The 20,483-nt window shown below is 37.7% G+C and overlaps 1 protein-coding gene across 1 annotated transcript in view; it reads left to right on the forward strand.

Moving 5' to 3' along the window:
- LOC117162475 (uncharacterized) overlaps positions 1 to 5,074 on the forward strand; it is a 417,893-nt gene extending 412,819 nt beyond the window's left edge. Inside the window, exons 2-4 of the mRNA XM_076621188.1 lie at positions 2,998 to 3,061; positions 3,101 to 4,440; positions 4,804 to 5,074. Of these exons, the coding sequence (XP_076477303.1) occupies positions 2,998 to 3,061; positions 3,101 to 4,440; positions 4,804 to 5,074 (1,675 nt within the window). The remainder of the gene's footprint in view (positions 1 to 2,997; positions 3,062 to 3,100; positions 4,441 to 4,803) is intronic.
- Positions 5,075 to 20,483: the final 15,409 nt, after the last annotated feature.

The following is a 20,483-nucleotide window of genomic DNA, read 5'->3' on the forward strand; positions in this document are numbered from 1 at the left end:
TTTCTTCGTTCTGCTGACAATCTCCGTGCGTTTTGGTATACTGGTGCATTATCCTTAATTATGATTTTCATACGTACACCTGTGTCCTTTGTCTTCGTCACTGTATATTCACTAATTAAATTTTTAATATCGTCTCCGGTTTTTTTATCTTCAATATGGTCGAACTCGGCCAGATCTCGATCGTTTTGTTTACTACATACGTCTATATTTAACATTTCATTCCATTCACTATTTTCGGCAGCACACTGGTTCTCACGTAGTTCTTTTTTAATTTGTTTAAACTTTACTTGTTTATGTTTCACTCTTACTTCCATTTGATCAGTTAATTCAAAACCTAATAGTACATCGTGTCCCAAGAAGTTATCGAGAACTACGTCAAAGTCTAGCGTTGCCTTTAAACCGTCAATCATTATTTCCGTTTTGAATCGTCTCATGGTATGTACGTTCACGGCTCCTATACTATCGAATTTAATAATTCTTTTCCCAAGTTGAGGTGCTCCTAAATGCAAATACATACTCATTCTTACTAAATTAAGATCACTTCCTGTGTCTATCTTTGCCACTACATTCATGTCCATAATCTTTATTTGCTTGACCCCTCTTTTATTTTCATTCCGCCACCTGTCACACGTGTCGTAACCTTTAGTATATTCGCACAGTTTGTTGAAATGTGTCCGAATTCTCTACATTTAAAACATTTAGGACCTCTCGATTTGTTTGGACAATCGGCACTCACATGTTCCTGTTGTCCTCAGGTCTGACCTGTCTCACAGATGACTCTGCTATGCGAGATTTTTGTTCCTCATAGATGATTAGATTTTCCTTAAGTTCTTTCATTGATTTTGCCCCACATAGTATTGCTTTATTGACTTGAGGTGGTATGGTGATAGGTGCGTAAGGAACTATTCTTGGTGTTTTTACGAACAATAGTTTATTAGAACTAATCAACAATCAGAGTTAACAATTAACAATCAACAATTACACTTAACAGACAACAGGTAACAACTAACAAATAACGATAGACACCGAGAGGTCATTCGACGCGTTGCTATCAAATAGTACCGAGGAGTTACACATTTAATGGCGCAAGACAGACTGACTCTGCTTTTGTTTCGGATCGCGCAGATTCTTCCCTTCGTAGCCCATCGATATCCCCACTAGCGTGCATTCATTAGATGTGCCGCCAGTGCTGGCACGTGTATGCTCTTCCGAGAATTCGGCGGAAAGAGTGTGAAGATATCGATGGTACATTGGGCACGTCGGTGTTGCGCTTTGGCGGCGTCGCGCTTTGTATCCGGAGCCGTTGAAAAGTTCCGTGGCCCGTGCTGCCACAGACTTCTTTGTCTCTTATTCTTTCTACGATGTACCGCATTTCTGCTGCTTCATCCATATTCATGTGACTAGCTATCCCAAGCATTCGATACATGTAAGCCGTACATCCTTCGATCTTTTATCACAAGCTAACGCTTTTAGCTAACGATCTTTTCCCACTGTTTGTGGGGTATGTTTTCCCAAGTTTGTATGCTGTAGGCGTTTTGAGAATTTCCATATTCTTAGCTGTATATATATGTCGGGTTTACATTAGAATTAGGGTTAGGGGCGTGAAACGAATCTTCGTTTGGGTTACTCCTTTCATCAATGAGATCGCGAGCGAGAATGCCTTTCCCGTCCCGATGATGTCACAGAGGAAAACTATAATGGGGTGTGTCTAAGGACACGAGATCATCGGATTCGTCGAGAAAAGCCTTCGTTCAGAAAGTAAGGGAAATTGGCGTTGCTGCTAATTGGTCAATCTCCATATCGGTGGTTAGAAAAAGATGCTAGCTGCCCTCGAGGAAAAGTTGCTAGTGGGAGACGCCGCTCGTTGAAAAATAGGTCTCCCTATCTTCCCGTAGTTGGGACAAAGACCGTTTGTCTGTTTGAAGGACTTTAGTTGACTAAATCTTAAGATTTATAACGGGCCCTCGAGCTAGCTGAACATGTACTGCGGAGACGCATCGACAACTGGCAATCATCTTACTCGAAGAATAGGGTCTGCGTGTGGCGAGCCATGGGACAGAAACCGTTGGAATGTTTACTGTCGCGTGTCGCCACGAATATTTCTTTTAAGGAGAGCTATAGGATTACTCCATACCTTTGTTAGACAAAGCGTTCATCCCGTGACCGCGGCTACGTTCGGCGACTGACTGTCACCTCGAGCCCAAGCTCACTATCACAACTCTCGAACAATTACAATGGGATTGAATAACTACAATTGTTCAATTACAGCTATAGTAGACTCTAGGTTACAATGTTGCGGGATTATCCAAAATTCCAAAGGCTCCGGTGTTCTTTCATCTCCGACATATACAACTGAAATGGACTATAAATGGGGATATACTGTATATATTAAAGTCCATTTAGGTTTAGGTATTTTATGTATTAATACATGTAGTATCGGGAAGAAGGGCCCAAGAAACGTCGAGCTAACTACAGACAATGTCGCGAGAGCCGAGGCGCTGTCGGCTTCATCAATGCATTACCGGGTCCTTCAGGTAAATAGGTAAATAGCCGAAAAGACCTACGTGACCCTGGCTACGAGCGTCTGTAGAACACGTGTGCGGTGGGCCCAGCAATAGACAATAGAGTGCTAAAACGGCCAGAGAGTGTTAGTCGAGAAGCAGAGTGCGAGTTGAGCGGACACGGAGTGTGAGTCGGCGTGCGAAGATATCGTAGTCTGTCCTTTGTTATTGAATATCACTCATTAAAATATCTTAAACTTTAAACTCTACCATCATCACTTATCACTTACTCTAAGAATCCACAAGTTACTACATATTTTGGGGGGCTCCAGCCGGGATTTAGAGTGCCAAGTGACAAGTGAAGAGTTTAAGTGACGGTTTATTCGTGAAAGTGGTATTTGAGAACAATGGCTGACTACGATACAGGAGAAGCAGGATTGACCGACGAGCAGGTGGTTCAGATGCGAACATCTGAACTAAAAGACGAACTGAGAAGACGACGGCTGAGACTAGCGGGCAGAAAACGCGAGCTGGTAGAGCGACTGCTTGCTGCGTTACGTGTAGAACGGGAGCATGGTGTACGAGGAGACGACCCGGAGGATGACGACGATGAGTCGGAAGAAGAAAGCGACGACGAAAGTGAGGATGAAGATGACAGAAAAAACGCCAGAGGATACAAGAGAGGTACGCGAAGGGTGTATCAGAACCGTGACGAATGTTGTCGAAGGGCATGTGTTGGTTCGACACTGAGTTTTAGAGACGTCGAAGATGCATTAGAGTCGTTTAGTGGCAACAAAGGTGAAAATGTCGAACGATGGTTCGAGTCGTTCGAGGAAGTCGCTGATATGTGCATGTGGTCGGATGGGCAGAAGGCAGTCTACGCGAGGAAGCTGCTGAAGGGATCAGCGAAAATATTTGCGAGCTTCGAGTGTCATGCCAGGACTTGGCATGAGTTGAAGAGGGGGCTAGTGAAAGAATTTTCGAGGAAAGTCAACAGTAGGCAAGTTCATCGGAAACTTGAAGAAACAAAAAAGGAGAGTGATGAAGCATGTTTGGCCTACATGTACCGCATGCTCGAAATAGCCAGCCATGTGGACATGGAGGAGGAAGCAAAGGTGGAATACATAGTGGATGGAATAATAGACGACGAGAACAATAAAGCTATATTGTACGGCGCTACGTCAATCAAAGAGTTGAGGAAGAGGTTAGTGATGTACGAAGAGCAGAAGAGTCGCAGAGCAAAGTCGATTGTGAAGCCGGCTAAAACCCAGAAGAACGGGAAGCCCAGTCAATCTGTAGATGCAATGAAGAAAAGAAGATGCTTCATTTGCGGTAGTGAGGATCATCTAAGTGTTAAGTGTCCGGAGAGGGGAGAAGGTGTTAGGTGTTTCAAATGCAGCGGATTTGGACATATTGCAACGAGGTGTACGGCACGACCGAAAGAGACTTGCATAGTGTCAAGATCCGAAAAGTACTTGAAGGACGTGTCGATAGATGGCTGCAGGTTTGTCTCGTTAGTGGATACAGGTAGTGACCTTACGTTCATACGAGCGGATGAGTATGCGAGGTTAGGATCACCACCTCTGGGAAACTGCAAACTTAGGTTTGATGGTTTTGGGTCCGCTGGCAATAGTACCTGGGGCGAGTTTACAAGGGTAATGACGGTCGACGGGTACGACTTTACTGTCACCCTGCATGTTGTCTCGAATAAGGTAATGACAAGACACAGTCTACTCTTAGGTACCGATTTTTTAGACCAGGTAGAGTTGCGAGTCAAACGGGGCGAGGTGACCTTTTTACGACTCGACGTTCAGACCGACGGTCACGAGGACGCGCCGGATGTACTGAGGGTAAACGCGGTAGAACAATCCGACGAGATCGACTTGTCGCATGTACGAGAACCTCATTACCGTGAAGCCATTCGGGATATTATTAAAGGGTATAGGCCGGAGAAGAAGAGAGACGTCGGGATAACCGCGAAGATAGTTCTGAAAAGCGACAAACCGGTAGCGCGAAGACCGCGAAGACTGGCGCCGTCGGAAAGAAAGGAAGTAGATGATCTGATGGAAGCGTGGACAAACGAGGGTGTCATCAAACTGTCAGACTCGGAGTATGCGAGTCCGATAGTGGTAGTCCGAAAGAAAGATGGCTCCATCAGGGTTTGCGTCGATTTTCGTGAGCTTAACGAACTCATTGAGTGTCCACATTTTCCGTTGCCGTTAATTGAAGACGTTTTAGACGCGTTGCAAGGCGCCTAGCTTTTTACAACAATAGATCTAAAAAATGGGTTTTTCCACGTAAGTCTAGACAAGGATAGCCAGAAGTACACCTCTTTTGTTACGCCCACGGGGCAATACGAATTTCTGAAGTTGCCGTTTGGTCTGAAAATTTCCCCTATTGTCCTCCAAAAGTATATATTGAAGATCTACAAAGAACTGATGGATAAGGGTATTGTCATCGTGTACATGGACGATATCATTGTCCTTGCAAAGAATTTAGAGGAGGCATGGGAACGCTTGCAAATGGTCGTAGAATTAACTGGGCAGTATGGGCTCATACCCGTCCGCTCATAAAACCAAGGCCGTTGCAAACTTTCCCAAGCCAACGTCGGTTAGAAAAGTCCAGAGTTTCTTGGGACTTACGGGATATTTCCGAAAATTCATTAGAGGTTACGCGAAGATTGCCAAACCCCTAACCGATCTGTTGAAAAAGGAGATAGACTTCAGGTTCAGGGTATATCTGTTAGGTGTGCCGTTTACTATTGTTACGGATTGTCAAGCATTCGCCATGACGATGAGAAAAAATTACAAGAAAAGAAGAAAGCGTGCGAAGCAGTACCGAAGGAAGGACCCGCGCGCACCTCGACGACTGCAGATTTCATGAAGCTGTAACGTCAATTCATATCAGAGACCAGGCCATACACCACGGACAGGATGGCACCCAGATACCTGCATATCCCTGGCGCGCACCCTCAATAGTCTTAAGTGCCCACCAGGGGCCTTGGCATTTTTATAGTTAAGGTCCTTCGGACCAAGCGAGTATTTCCTGTCTTAAATTTCCCTTTACGTTTATTGTCTACCACGTGTTAGCTTAGAAAGTTGGTTTTCTCCACATCTGGTATGTTCCGTTGGCAACTTTCTCGCGAGGGCGGCTAAAACCCTTCCTGGTCCACCAACCGTCCTATTATCCAATCGGAGATGGTGTCTACTGCCCTCACTTCCTTAACCAAAATTGTCATCAACAAATCCGATAGTCCCGTGTCCTTAGACACACTCACCCCTAGCTTTCCTCACACACAGTATCGTCAGTAAAACTTCACTTATTCTGTATCCTTAGAATAGTCAACATATCTAGGTCGGTCTCTACTCTTATAAGTCGCGTACTTAATGTATTGTTGTAACTAAGCCTTACATAACGTGGTTGGAGTAAATGGTGATTTATGTTAATTCAGTGCGTGTTACATTGTGATTGCTGAATTCATAATAAAGGTTGATTAAAACCAAGTTAATAGTTGTGTTACGACTCAACTATATTTTATTCTTACCAACCAACCCAAAAATTACGTGACAAAGCCTTGGGTCCTGAACGCCGAAGATGACGCATCCGACGATAGCGAGAGCGAACATAACATCTGAGGACAGATGTTACTGCAGGATGGCCGAGTGTAGTATCGGGAAGAAGGGCCCAAGAAACGTCGAGCTAACTACAGACAATGTCGCGAGAGCCGAGGCGCTGTCGGCTCCATCAATGCATTACCGGGTCCTTCAGGTAAATAGGTAAATAGCCGAAAAGACCTACGTGACCCTGGCTACGAGCGTCTGTAGAACACGTGTGCGGTGGGCCCAGCAATAGACAATAGAGTGCTAAAACGGCCAGAGAGTGTTAGTCGAGAAGCAGAGTGCGAGTTGAGCGGACACGGAGTGTGAGTCGGCGTGCGAAGATATCGTAGTCTGTCCTTTGTTATTGAATATCACTCATTAAAATACCTTAAACTTTAAACTCTACCGTCATCACTTATCACTTACTCTAAGAATCCACAAGTTACTACATACATATACAAATATACATACGCAATATTTGTAGTAATTGCTATAAAATATAACACGTTAGCATATTTAATGTATTCTATGTCGTTCTAGACATAATCCAGTAGATATTTATTGAACGTGCCATATTTAATATGGCTATGCTTGAGCTGTGAGGAAAATGTCTAACTTATTGCGATTGCTACGATCGTGTCAATCCACTCGGCTCTGATAATTTAAAAATAATGAAATAAAGCAGTTTGTATGCTGTAGGTGTTTAGAGAATTTCCATATTTATAGCTGTATATATACAACTGAAATGAACTATAAATGGGGACATACTGTATATATTAAAGTCCATTTAGGTTTAGGTATTTTATGTATTAATACATATACAAATATACATATGTAGTATTTGTGGATATTGCTATAAAATATAACTCGTTATAATATTTAATGTATTCTATTTTGTTTAGATACTTTATGTATCTATAGATATTACGTATGTATAATACAATCTATGTTGTAAAATATTGTAAAGCATTGTAAAATATTGTAAGGTACTCATTACATATTATATTTTTGTATACTACGTATTGTCTGTACGTTTTTACAACTTTTAATTTATATATGTAATTTATAATCTGCACTGTTTTCCGTGAATTACATTGAGACATTCAGGATAGGAATAAATGAGGTTATATCGTAACCTCAAAATGAAGTCAACGCCTGTTAATCACTTTCATTAGAAATGAACCATTTCCATAAATTATGTATCTTAGCTTATAATTTCGTGTAGGTAAGATGCATGTATTATATATGTTTCGAGAAGCGTATTATAAAACTTAATATTAATATTAATTAAGAAGCATTATATTTAAAATTATATTGTCAATAAATTATCTATAAAACTTCCTTAGTTAAATTTTTTAAGTATAAATAATTAAAAAATCTATAATTATAAGAACTAATTATTTTGTATTTATAGCATATTATAGTGATGTATTTTCAAAAAATAAACGTATTTTTCATGTAATAAATTAGCCATTTTGTTATTTATACCCGATTTTCGATTAAATAAAAGAAATCAATACGAAACCTGTAAAACACCGAATTTGCTGACTTCGTCTTTTTGAGTTTCCTGTTCCTTCTGAGAAAATACGTCTGATTTAAGTGCTATAGGTCACCGACGGCGCCCTTCTATTATCAGACCAATCGAATGCTTTCACCAAAGAGGTTACTGAGATCCGGTCATCGATCCTTTGCCATGCTCGTCCAATAGACATTTCTAAGGGTTCTGCCCATGACACATGAATAACCATCAGCGCTGATACTTCCCCGCAAGCTGCTTTTCGTGTAATCATGTCCTTAAAGATGTTTAAGTAAACGGCCATTATCATTTGATCGAAAGTCTTTCCACACGTAGAAACTTCTTAAAAATTCTTTCATCTTTCTTATCCATGCATAGATTCAAGATTTAAAATATTTGATTTAATTTTCATTAAATATGTGTCGGGTTAAGATCGGAATTTTGGGCGCGTGACAACTCTTCGCGTGGACTAGCCATCGTTTCACAAAGCCGAGATTATATGTACACGTATATACAAGACTATCACTATGCTTAACAAATAATTAAGTCTATTGAATGATAAATTTGATGAACAATGAAGTCAATGAATAATATGATTTACGAATAATGAACTTATGTACATTATTAACAATGTTTTTGTTGGGTTCAAACGAATCCACGGCCAACGAGATAACTCTTTACTAAGCGTAAAAAAAATGATCTTAGGCGCAAAATACGATTGACGAGAAACATTCGATGTGTCACTCTTCAAGGTAGTCGCAAGAATGCCAGCCTCGTCTGCAATTCGATACGCACTCGTTAGAAGCATCGAGAAGTTCCGAACGCCGTTGCTAGGCAGTTTCTGCCTGGAGTTTGGTTATTGATACAATGTATGTCCCATTGTCTCGGCACCTCCGAGGTAACCTCACACGTGGCTAGGCCCGCTCAAGAGGCCGCATGTCGCCACAATCACACTTCTCGAAAAACCCATACAACCACTCCAGACCTCCGTTAGGCAAAACGCTTATGTGGCCGTGACCGTGGCTACGTTCGGCGACCAATTGTCATCTCGAATCCAATCTCGCTATCACAAATTTTAAACAATTACAGCTATAATAAAATCTAGACTAAAGTACTAGAGGATGTTCCCAAAATTTCCAAGGAAAGGCTTCGGCTTTCCTTTCATCTCCGACATATGCAATATGTTAATTAGTGATGTTCGTGTAAAATTCTGTATTTGGCCACATGCTGAACAATTTTACATTTATTTTCTTAAATTGTTGTTATTATTACGTAATTTAATAAATTATTATTAAAATCTCTGCTTTAAAAATTTTAGAAGTATGTAATGGATATTGATAATGTATAAATATAGATTTCTATATATCCTTTATAAATCCTACGTGTAATTTTTTTTAAGTTACATATTCGTATGATGGCTTTCGATACGTCAAAAATATTTTAATATTTCGTTTCTTGTTGAACTTCAATTTGCTTACATAAGTATTTATTATAATAATCTACAGGTGTTTTCGTATTAACTTGCAAAATATCATAAAATCTTGTAAGTAGAAACAATCATCTGTCAAAAGAACATTTTGAAACCTCTAAACTACATTTGGAAAATGTAATAATATATTTTGTACAAGACATAGAATTAGAAAATATTTTGTACTTTATAAAATAAATTGCAATAAATCGCAATTAGCTTTAGTATCCGAGATATTCAATGCGAAAGTGGTGTAAGTCAAAGATGTTGATTACTGGGTGAATAAAGTAAAACTGCAAGAATCGGGTGGACAATTCTCACTTATACTCCTACCCGCTGAGAAATTAATAAAGCTATATACTTACACCACTTCTGCACAAAACAGAATGACGATTACGATTTTGAGATGTGGTGCTAAAAGAAATAGGCAAAAAATAAAAATACCACTTTTGCATTAAAGAAATAATTCATATTTATTTCAAATTTATCACTTAAAAAATAATTTTATAAAATCGTGAAATTATTTAGTTTTGTGTATGTATTTAACAATTAATTTTACGACATGTACAGTGACAGTTATATTTTCTTCCCTTCAGCGTTTATAAAAAATTCATCCAGTAGAATTAAAGTCACGCTTTTATCCATTCTTTGTTATGTCACTTCATTTAAGAACTACTCAAAGTAAACTGTTAAACTATTAGAATAAAACACTAAGGTATCTATATATATATATAAATATTACACATATATTAGGTATATGATATAGTAATGTCATTTATGTAGTATTATATTATGTAGTTACATAACGTATATGGTAAACATGTCATATTACATATAAAGGGCGTACATGAAGAATATGGCAAGTGCATTTTTGTTAATTTTTCGATCTTGAACAATTTGTTAGGTTCATTAATATATGTTTCTTAAAAACAGATCATACATTTTTGAAATTTTGTAAACAATCAAATGAATAATGAATTTCAACAGGATGCAAAAATATATATTTAATATTACGGCCAAGTAAAAGTGAGTTTAAAGTTGCTTATCATAGTTTTGCCTATGGTCTTTATATATTTTACTATAAATACAACATATCCATAAACTTTTAATTCTCCAAAACTTGTTTTAATATTGCTCAATGAAGTCAATATACTATAGTATAGTAACTGTAGGGTAAAGTATGATTATTTCACTTACAAAGATATTTGAGTAGAGCAAAGTAATTCGCCTAATTTGGTTATAAGCACTCTTTAAATAATGTACATTTGAAAAACATTATTTGACTCGTCATTACTAGGATGGTAATCATATACATTGGCAGCCCGACAGTCATACATTTCGAGGATATAAGACAATGTAAATTATATTGTGTTATTAAAATATATGTATGTCTATTGGTACTCATCAAAAGAAAATAAGTTTGTTCGATGTTAACTTGATTCAATTGTAATTATCATAATTCAGTAGCGTTATATTATTTTATTTCTAAAAGTTATTTTGTTGTCTATTTTATTAGTCTTTATGTAATACCTCTTCATTGATTCAAATAACCCTCCCATAGAATTATTTAAATCATTCTTCTCGGTCATAAAGCTTTCTTCTGTTGCACGTAAAACTCACGATATTTTCTCATTGGTTTGTTATTATATTAAAGACTAATGGTGTTACTAATATACAACAAGTTTGATTATTCAGCAAAGATTTGACATTAAGATTGAATTTTAAGACATTGAAACAAGTGATTTAAATAAGTGACTGAAATAAATAATCTATCACATACAAGAGTCAATAAAAGTCATTAATTAAAAAAACTTGTTACCTATGGTTGTATCAAAAAAAGTTTTGCATAAATTATATCGCATTTGAAGGAACTCATCTGATGGACACAACTTGGTTCTTCCACATCTAATATCTTCTAAGATATTAACATGACCATGACTTGTCTCAAAGTGAATATATTTTGTTTTAATGTTACGTCATGGACGAATTCAACGATTTGTAATAAGTTGATCTTCAGTTAATCTTGAATCTCAAAATACGCTGTAACATATCTTCTGCAGTACTGCAGCTGGTACAATATATTGTTCGATTTTGAGGTCGAAGGTCCTCACTTCAAGAATCAGAAAATATAAGATATAAAAGAAATCAGTCTGCATCCATTCGATGAGTCTTTTCGAATGCAACATAATTCATGTTGTCGCGTAAGACATCTGCACATCCCTCGTTGCTTGACAGCCAACGGTCCACGTACCGTCATTTCGACCCTCAATAAACCTAAGGATCCACCATGAAACTTTAACTTTTTAACTTCATTGTTTCAATACATGTTTTGCAGTTAATCTGTTTGTCCTGAAGGATTTTCTAATTCTAGAAGTGTTTTCGGTTTATGTTTGGTTTTTAGAAAAGTCTTTAGGTTTATTATGCGCTCTTAAAAATTACGAAGAAAGTGGGGTAGTGACCTAACGAAAAAAGCGGATATTTATCTAACGGAAACTCCGATTTTTCTCTTAAACAATGACACCAACTAGCAACATTGGTAGAAGGTTTCCTTCCCCTCTCATCGCTCATTAACATTGACTAGAAACAATGAACATCGCAGATCGTTACCCTCACCTTACTAACGAAAAGTGTGAGCAGCGAATCCGCTTTCTTCGTTCAAAAAACCACACACACACCGAGCTTTCCTCCGTAATTGATGAGAGTGGAATATCGGTCTATTCAACTATTGCTTCTGTTACATCAAGAAAGTCACCTTCTTCTTATATTCAACAGTAAGGACCTTGCTCTACTACGAAAGAACATTCAGTGTTCATCTATCGGAGTTTCATACGTTAAAGTATCGTCTACGATACTTATATCATACTGTTTAACTGTTGTAACTGTTTCGTGTAATAAGTTATTGGAAATATAAATTTTATAATCCTGTTAATCGCAGTGTTATATCACCTCAATCACTCCTATTATCCCACAAGAAACAAGGGGATCGATCTGTTCGTGGTGTCGATTCTTATAATCGTAACGGGAATTTACGACTCCCCTTGTCGTGCTTCCTCGCGATCGCGTCTCTCCGCGATAGATCGAAAGTACATGGTCCCCCGAGCCGGATCACGTGCCATTGAAAAGTGCACTTACCAGTGTCCATACAGTTTTTTTTTTTTTTTTATTTAAAATTTCACATTCACAATTTGTCCAATTTGGACATGTCCATACAGTGTCACGTGAAATTGTTAGGGAAGTGATACATTTACACTGTACATGAGAGTGTGTGTGTAAGGGTCAGAGGGCGTCCAGGTCTTAGTTGAGACAAAAGACTGCCGTTAGAAGATTCTGGATAGTCGGTTGGCGACAAGCGTGCGTGCAAGACGTTCTTCAGAGTGTAATATAGATGTATAGCTGTTGTGTGTGAAATATAGTCAATTATTTGTATTTCCAAATCCTCGAATTTCCTTAACAGAAATCAACATTCCATCGACTTAATCACCTAACCAAACGAGCAGTCCCCGGAAATGAACTCCTCCCTCGCTAAGCATATACGCGACAGCATGCCGTACAGTAACGAGTAGCAATCGATTCCCGGACCAACGTCCAGTTCTTCAAGGTAAGATCGTTCAAGTTATTAAACTAAAACATGGCCCACGCTGAACAGATCAGCACATTGCGGCGGAGACGAAGCGCCTTAATCGGCCGATTGACACTCGCGAAGCGTCAACTCGATGAATATGAAGAGTCCGGACAGGTAAGTAAGAACTAGCTAATATCTTGCCGCAAATCGTTCGACGAGAATTGGATGAAAATAATCGCGGTGCGAAACGAATTGGAAGCGTTAGATCAGGAAGAAGCTGATCGTCTTTTACTTATTGACTTACTCTGACTTACCCTGATTCTTATTGACTTATGTGTATCTTCATTTACTTCGTTTATATTTGTATAAGTTTCATCGACCAATATCCAATCGTTTCATCTTCGATTCCGAAAAAGATTTTAATTGCAAAAATTATTGCAGGCGAACATGCCTCGAAACTATTGCAATCTCTCAGAGATTTTCATCTAGAGCTACTTTTATCTCCAACTGGAACTTTACTTTGCTTAAAAAGACTTGTTGGAAACAAGTTCTCTCGAAGAAGTTCGTGAATGCTTGAAAAATAAATTGATGGTAGGTTATGGAAGAAAAATCGTGCAGCGCCATAAATTTGCAAGGCGAGAAAGTGTGAAAAGACAGAGTACGACAAGGTGGCAAACAGAGAAATATCTGCTGTTCGTTGCAAGTTTATGTTCGACGTGGAAAACAATTTAATATTAACGCGCTATCGGTTATTCATTTGATGCTATCGCCATTCTAATCCGGAATTTGTGTTCGCGTGTACGCTACCTTGCTCAGCTGTCGATCCGCGGATTATCAGGGACCAACGCGTCTACGGAGCGTATGTTAGCTCCAAGAACTTCTAGATTTGCGGTGCATCCACGAATTCGTTTCGAGAAACATGCAGACGTTAAGCAGGAACGACGGATATTCGTGGTTTCGAAAGGAGAGGAAAGGATTTAACTTCGATGGATACAGCAATTCTCTTGAATTTCGCGATCGCGTATGTCTTTAAGCTATAATGCGCTCAAAATATTACAAATTATTATTGAATGGAGGATATTTATGTAAATTCATATTTTTATATATAGTGTTAAACAAATGAAATCTGAATGGAATTTCTTTCGTTCTTATAATATTATAATTAGACTGCAGATTTTTATGACTATGAATATAGCTCGTTGCGAGTCGTATCAGAGTCTCCTCTCTTAATAACTTTTTTTTCAAATAATCGTAAACCACCTGCATAAATAAGCTGTTTTTATTGAATTTACTTTTAGTTACGTATACCTCTGCATAGTATAAAATATGTTGCCAAGGTTTTTGAAAATTAAAAAAAAAACATAATATAATATTTTATTTATAATAAATATAAAACTAGATTACTAATGTTCGTTGTCATATTTAGAAGTAGGTCTTTTATTTAGTTCACCCATTGCCCTTGTTTCTTTCTATCTTTTTATGCTTTTAGGATGATAAATGAAAAAAATAAACAATATATATTAAATCAAAACACAAAAGTATAAACAGATAAAGACATTAAAATTATAGTGATGGTTTTACAGGATCATGACATTCATTATTTTTAAAACAGACATGTTTATGAAGACATAATGGATGAAGCCCTTTTTTGCACTGCATACAAATTAAATTCGATCGTTTTATACCTGTAATTTTAGTGTTACAAATTAGGCACTGTCTTAAATTTTTGCCTGGTAGTTTCATTAAGCCAAATATTCTATTATCATCACCTACCATATTGTAATATCGTAAAGTAATTTGAATTCCTTCGAAAAAGGAGAGATCATAGTCCCGGAAGATGGTAAGTTGTTAACGTCTTCCACGTACGAACCGAGCCTACGAAAATGTCACGATGCTGCCACGACGATCAAAGCCCCTGACAACAGTGAAACGGGTAAACAAACAACGCAGAGGAAGATGGAGGAAGAGCGAAAGAGGAGCAGTAGCATCGAGGACGAACAGGCTGTGGTGTTCCAAGAGGAACGAGATCAGTTGCGTGCAGAAGCAAAGAGACGGATCGAGGAGATCCAAGCCCGAGACAAGTAGAGGTATAACAAGAGACGCAAGAAGGCGACAGCATACAGGACGGGAGATCTAGTGGCGATCCAGAGGCCGCAAGATGGTCCCGGGCTAAAGCTGCATTCGAAGTTCCTTAATTAAAAGTAAAAGTCCTGCGAAATGACAGATACATAGTGATGTAAGTGCGAGCAGCGATAATGAGCACATCTGAGGGCAGATGTGATTGTCAGGAAAGGTCGAATGTAATATCGTAAAGTAATTTCAATTAGAAATCGGTTGAAATTAGAAAAAGCCGTGTACGTCGTCCTTCTGTGGTTTGTTTAAATTTAAGAGCGCTTATGTGACTAAAGTCACTTAGTTCTTACAGAGATATGAGAAAAACAACAAACAACGTTAGAGCAGAAGGACGGTTTCGTGCTTCAAGGAGGCATGACCGAGAGGTCAGAGTATGCGAGTCGAAAAGTGAGTGTGTTGCGAGAGTCAGAGTTGATCGAGACACCGAAGAGTAGAGCAGAGAGAGTAGAGAGTAGAGAGTAGAGAGTAGAGAGTAGAGAGTAGAGAGTAGAGAGTAGAGAGTAGTGAGTAGAGAGTAGAGAGTAGAGAGTAGAGAGTAGTGAGTAGAGAGTAGTGAGTAGAGAGTAGTGAGTAGAGAGTAGAGAGTAGAGAGTAGAGAGTAGAGAGTAGTGAGTAGAGAGTAGAGAGTAGAGAGTAGTGAGTAGAGAGTAGGGAGTAGAGAGTAGTGAGTAGAGAGTAGTGAGTAGAGAGTAGTGAGTAGAGAGTAGTGAGTAGAGAGTAGTGAGTAGAGAGTAGTGAGTAGAGAGTAGAGAGTAGAGAGTAGTGAGTAGAGAGTAGTGAGTAGAGAGTAGTGAGTAGAGAGTAGAGAGTAGTGAGTAGTGAGTAGAGAGTAGTGAGTAGAGAGTAGTGAGTAGTGAGTAGTGAGTAGAGAGTAGAGAGTAGAGAGTAGAGAGTAGTGAGTAGAGAGTAGTGAGTAGTGAGTAGAGAGTAGAGAGTAGAGAGTAGTGAGTAGTGAGTAGAGAGTAGAGAGTAGAGAGTAGAGAGTAGAGAGTAGTGAGTAGAGAGTAGTGAGTAAAGAGTAGTGAGTAGAGAGTAGAGAGTAGAGAGTAGAGAGTAGAGAGTAGTGAGTAGAGAGTAGTGAGTAGAGAGTAGTGAGTAGAGAGTAGTGAGTAGAGAGTAGTGAGTAGAGAGTAGAGAGTAGTGAGTAGAGAGTAGAGAGTAGTGAGTAGAGAGTAGAGAGTAGTGAGTAGAGAGTAGTGAGTAGTGAGTAGAGAGTAGAGAGTAGAGAGTAGAGAGTAGAGAGAGAGAGAGAGTAGAGAGAGAAACATCGTCCTCTGTCCAATTTATATTTGTACATTTAATTCAATATTAATAAATTGTAAGAAATCGGGGAAAAACTTATGTCTTTATTTTCCACGATATTACAATATGTTGTTTTTTGATTTGTATCCATTGATGCTCTATTTCAGATATAATACTTGATGTAAATTCCAATCGAGTCATTGGCTTCTTTTTGGTAACTTCCTTATAAAATAGATATGAATTTAATACTATGCGGCCAATGATGTGAAACGTAACTTTTTTCCAATATTTTCCCGTGCGGTGTTCATTAAGATAGAAGTATAACATGTTGTCCGATTCGTCAACTCCCCCCATATAACGATTATAACAGTTAACGATGCATGATTTTACTCTACTTCTTTCGTTTCTATTTCGTTTTTTAGTTACAATGGTATTGCCATTCGAAGCATGCGTCGAAATTAATTTGAATACTCTATTCGCGCGTTCAACTATTGTCATACATTTTACGCATGGGTCCTACTTTTTATAGCTTGGTGGGAAACATTCTTTATTATCGACTAAGTGAAAACATTGATAGATAAGCTGGAATCTGTTTCGCGAAAACATTTTTCAAAACCAGGATATGCTCCTTGAATTTTTGGCTCAATAAGAAAATGTTGGTCGCCTCGTTATCTCCATTTCCAATAAAGCTGATATAAACATCTTTATTTCGGGCAAAGTAACTGATTTCCATAGTTTCATTCGAGATCCTTAGGTGATTTCATGTGATTTTATTAGTTGTTCGGCGTACTTATTCGTTTTGTGGACCATTAGCCCCTTAACCTACGATTTACGTTCGAGAATTTTGGGCTGAAAACGTAAACAAGCTATTTTATATTATATTATACAATTATATAATATATTATATTATATCATATAAGCGGAAAGGGGGTGATTCTACGCGAAAAAAGAAGTCGAAAATATAGAATAAAAATTTTTCGTTTGAGGCTTTGTTTTCGAGAAAATCGACTTTGAATTTTCGCTCGGCACGCGTGCCCTTTATCACGTCTCGTTATAACGGATCTGTAGATCGTTGTCTCGATGGAAAAATTAAAAAAAAAAAAATTTTTATTCTATATTTTCGATTTCTTTTTTCGCGTAGAATCACCCCCTTTCCGCTTGTACCACCAGTTACCAACCACCCTATATATTATATTTAGCCCGATCATCGTACTACGGGCTATGCCCGTAACATTTACGTTTGGTCCGATCATCGTACTACGGGCTGTGCCCGTAGTCGTAGGTCAAGGGGTTAATGTTAGCAGGAATGAATCGATGATCAAATTAAAATAATCGATAGGTTTAGATTCGTTAGATAGAGATAACTGTGGCCCATTGCTTTCAGTAAAGGAAAATAAATTCTCTTATTCACCTATATCATTAATAAAAGTACTTGCAGATGTAGCAGAATAGATAAAATTGGATGGAATACTATCTTCGTTACTAGATGTATCAAAAATGTCTATTCTCCTTCTTTTTGAAGTTTGAAATCAGATTCAGAAGTTGAATTAGGTCTCCAACTTGACTTTGTTCTTTTCTTTTTCGTATCCATTGCTCTGTAAGGGATACACGAAAATAAATAATCGAATTAATTTAAAAAAACTAATGTATAAATTACTAAATCCTGTATTATAGAATGTTATCTCGCAATCAGAACGTAAAGCACGAATATTTCGCAAGCTTTTGAGTGTTTAGTATAACGTTTCTGATATGACTGATGAAATGAAGCACGATCGCGTCGATCGGCATTTCTCGCAAATAAATGAATTCTCGTGCAGCATGGCACAATCCGACACGGATTCTTAAAAACCCCTGGCACTAAAACGGTTAAATTCAATTTATACACTATCTCGTAAATTACGAGTCATAATTCATATTATCTTTATTGTATTATTGAATAAACTTTAGATGGCAACCAAAGGAGCCAATTTATCTACGCGTGTGAAACGAACGATTAAGTAAAACTGCTGTTGTAAGGATGGGACAGAGTTCTCGAGTGATTCTCCTGGAAGATGCTTATTCCTTGCAGAAACAGCCGGACTGTTTACAAAGAAGAACGGAATCACAAAACCCTGGCAGAGAGAATTAAGTTTTCACAAGTAAAAGCATCGAAATGGCTTGGAAAAGTGTGGGGGAAAGTTGGTGGGCGCGAACAAAACGGAAGCAGAGATAGGAGAAGGAACCGGAAACGACACGAAAAGACAGGCTCCCCTCTTTCTACTGCGAACGCCTCTCGGTCGAATGGTGCTCGATATTCCCTTTTTTACCTTTAATTCCTTTTTCTGTCGCAAGAATGAAGACAGATTGCCACAGCGTGGTGCTCCGGTTTCCTTTGCTTGTGTCTTCCAACTTCGTTCCATCCAATTGCTTTTCTCTCTTCATTCGTATCCATGGAACGAGTTCTATCCGTTCATTCCTATATTCTTTCTCCCTTTATTCGTCTCTCAATGGGAGAAATCCTATCTTTTTCGTCATATCGATCACGACCACAATGTATGTTTAGTCGGCACTAAGTACCTTATTCGACAAAGACCACATAGTTCCAAGGTGCAGTTTCAATTAAAGCAACGCTGTCACACCCCCTTTAGTGCTCTTTGGCAATGCAATTAGCCGGGCACGGCACTTCTACCAAGGGTATCCCTTAAAAGGGCTGAAAGCGCGTGATAATTAAGATGCTACGCCACTTGCAAGAATAATTAAGTACTGACTCTGGATAGCGGTCGATGCTTCTTTTCTTGGAAAGTATATGCGTACACCATCACTCGTGAGTATTTGGACAGTTTTTTTGACAAAATGCAATTTAATAAAACCTTTCAAACTCAATGATTCCTACTCGCAGCATTGTATCTTCAGAAGTTTCTTCGGATATTTGTTTTTAATAAAATTAGTCTTTAATTTTAGTACGTAACACATGATTTACAAAATCATTAAAAAAATATATTTTCGCTACGAATAATTAAAAAAAAATTTCTTTCTCACGAACTAAAAAGAATATCGTCTAGGAAGAGTTAGATTAATGCATATGGAATAATTTTATTCTTTATTATTATTGCAGTAGGATAATAAGACCATACGAGTTACTTTCTTAAGTTAATATAGAATAACAGAATTGACATCGCATTTCGTAGAACCGTTTCATTGTTTGGAAAGCCCTTTGACTTTACTGGTTCTGAATACACTTCATTTTTTTCCAAAACGAGATAAACGAGATTATTACAGATTTCCATTTTCGGGAATACGCATAGTAATATGTATATCATAAAGGTGAAAATTATGTATCCTCCCAAGTTGAAGATTTTATTGTTAATATCACATTCCTCTCGATGCTCTCAATTCACACTGTCAATTTTAACACCTGTGGACAGGCCAACCATTTGAATCATGTAATATGTTACTGTTTTGATACACAGTTCAGAAATTTAATTATATTATTTGTGTTAACTTTGGTTCGATGAATTTTATTCTTCTCAAAATGCTTTATAACTGTATAAATATAGACATAATTCGATGGTATAATTGGAGGAAAATTTTTAGTCAAAATTCAGTTTATGAAGTATTTATTATTTATTTATAAATTAAGGACAATTTGTTTTAGTGATTTTTCTAGAGATTATTTCCACAAATTTATTCAAATGCTTCAAATATATTTCGATTCTACCATTGTATATTTATGTATGATATCAGATACAGGAAATAAAAGCTTCATATCTCATACATTTTAATAATTTATGACAAATTAACTTTCCAGCAATTATTACTAAAATATTTTACATCTAACAAGGTTCAAACATTTACCCGATAAGCACATATTTTACCCAAGCGTACTATGAAACCGTTTAACCGAAACCCAAATAAATTTTATAGCACCCTTTCTAACATCCATTATACAACCTGGCCGTAAATCTAATTCTGTATTTATTGTACGATGGAATCAAGTACTACAATAGTTGTCTAGAGTGGAAACGTTCCTTTGAAACAAATGCATTTACAAATTAATACATTCGTAACCGCTAACGTAAAATTACGTGTACTCGTATGATCATATAAAATCACATCATTTTATAATATTACAAAAAGATGTAGGAAATTTCGGCTATTTATAAATTGTGCTAATGATCTCTGCAATTCTCTTTTCCTTTTTTTCAATAACAAGTGGTTATAAGCAGTTGGTTTATGTACATTGATATTGAGGTTATTCGATGTGTAAACAGAGAAAACACGTGGATAAATTGTAAGGCGGAAAATATATTTAAATAGAAGTGTAATTATAAGTAAGAATACAATTTGAGCTGGTCCAGATCCGCACGCTAGCTGTGTTACCCAATAACTGAACACCCCGAAGCCAACGTCACCTGTCTACTGTTTATGGTCTGACTTCGTCGCAGTCTTTTGTCTACGCGCTGTCGATGGCTTCAGTGTTTGA

Source organism: Bombus vancouverensis, chromosome 1 (genome assembly GCF_051014615.1).
Source record: "Bombus vancouverensis nearcticus chromosome 1, iyBomVanc1_principal, whole genome shotgun sequence".
Classification (NCBI taxonomy): Eukaryota; Metazoa; Arthropoda; class Insecta; order Hymenoptera; family Apidae; genus Bombus; species Bombus vancouverensis.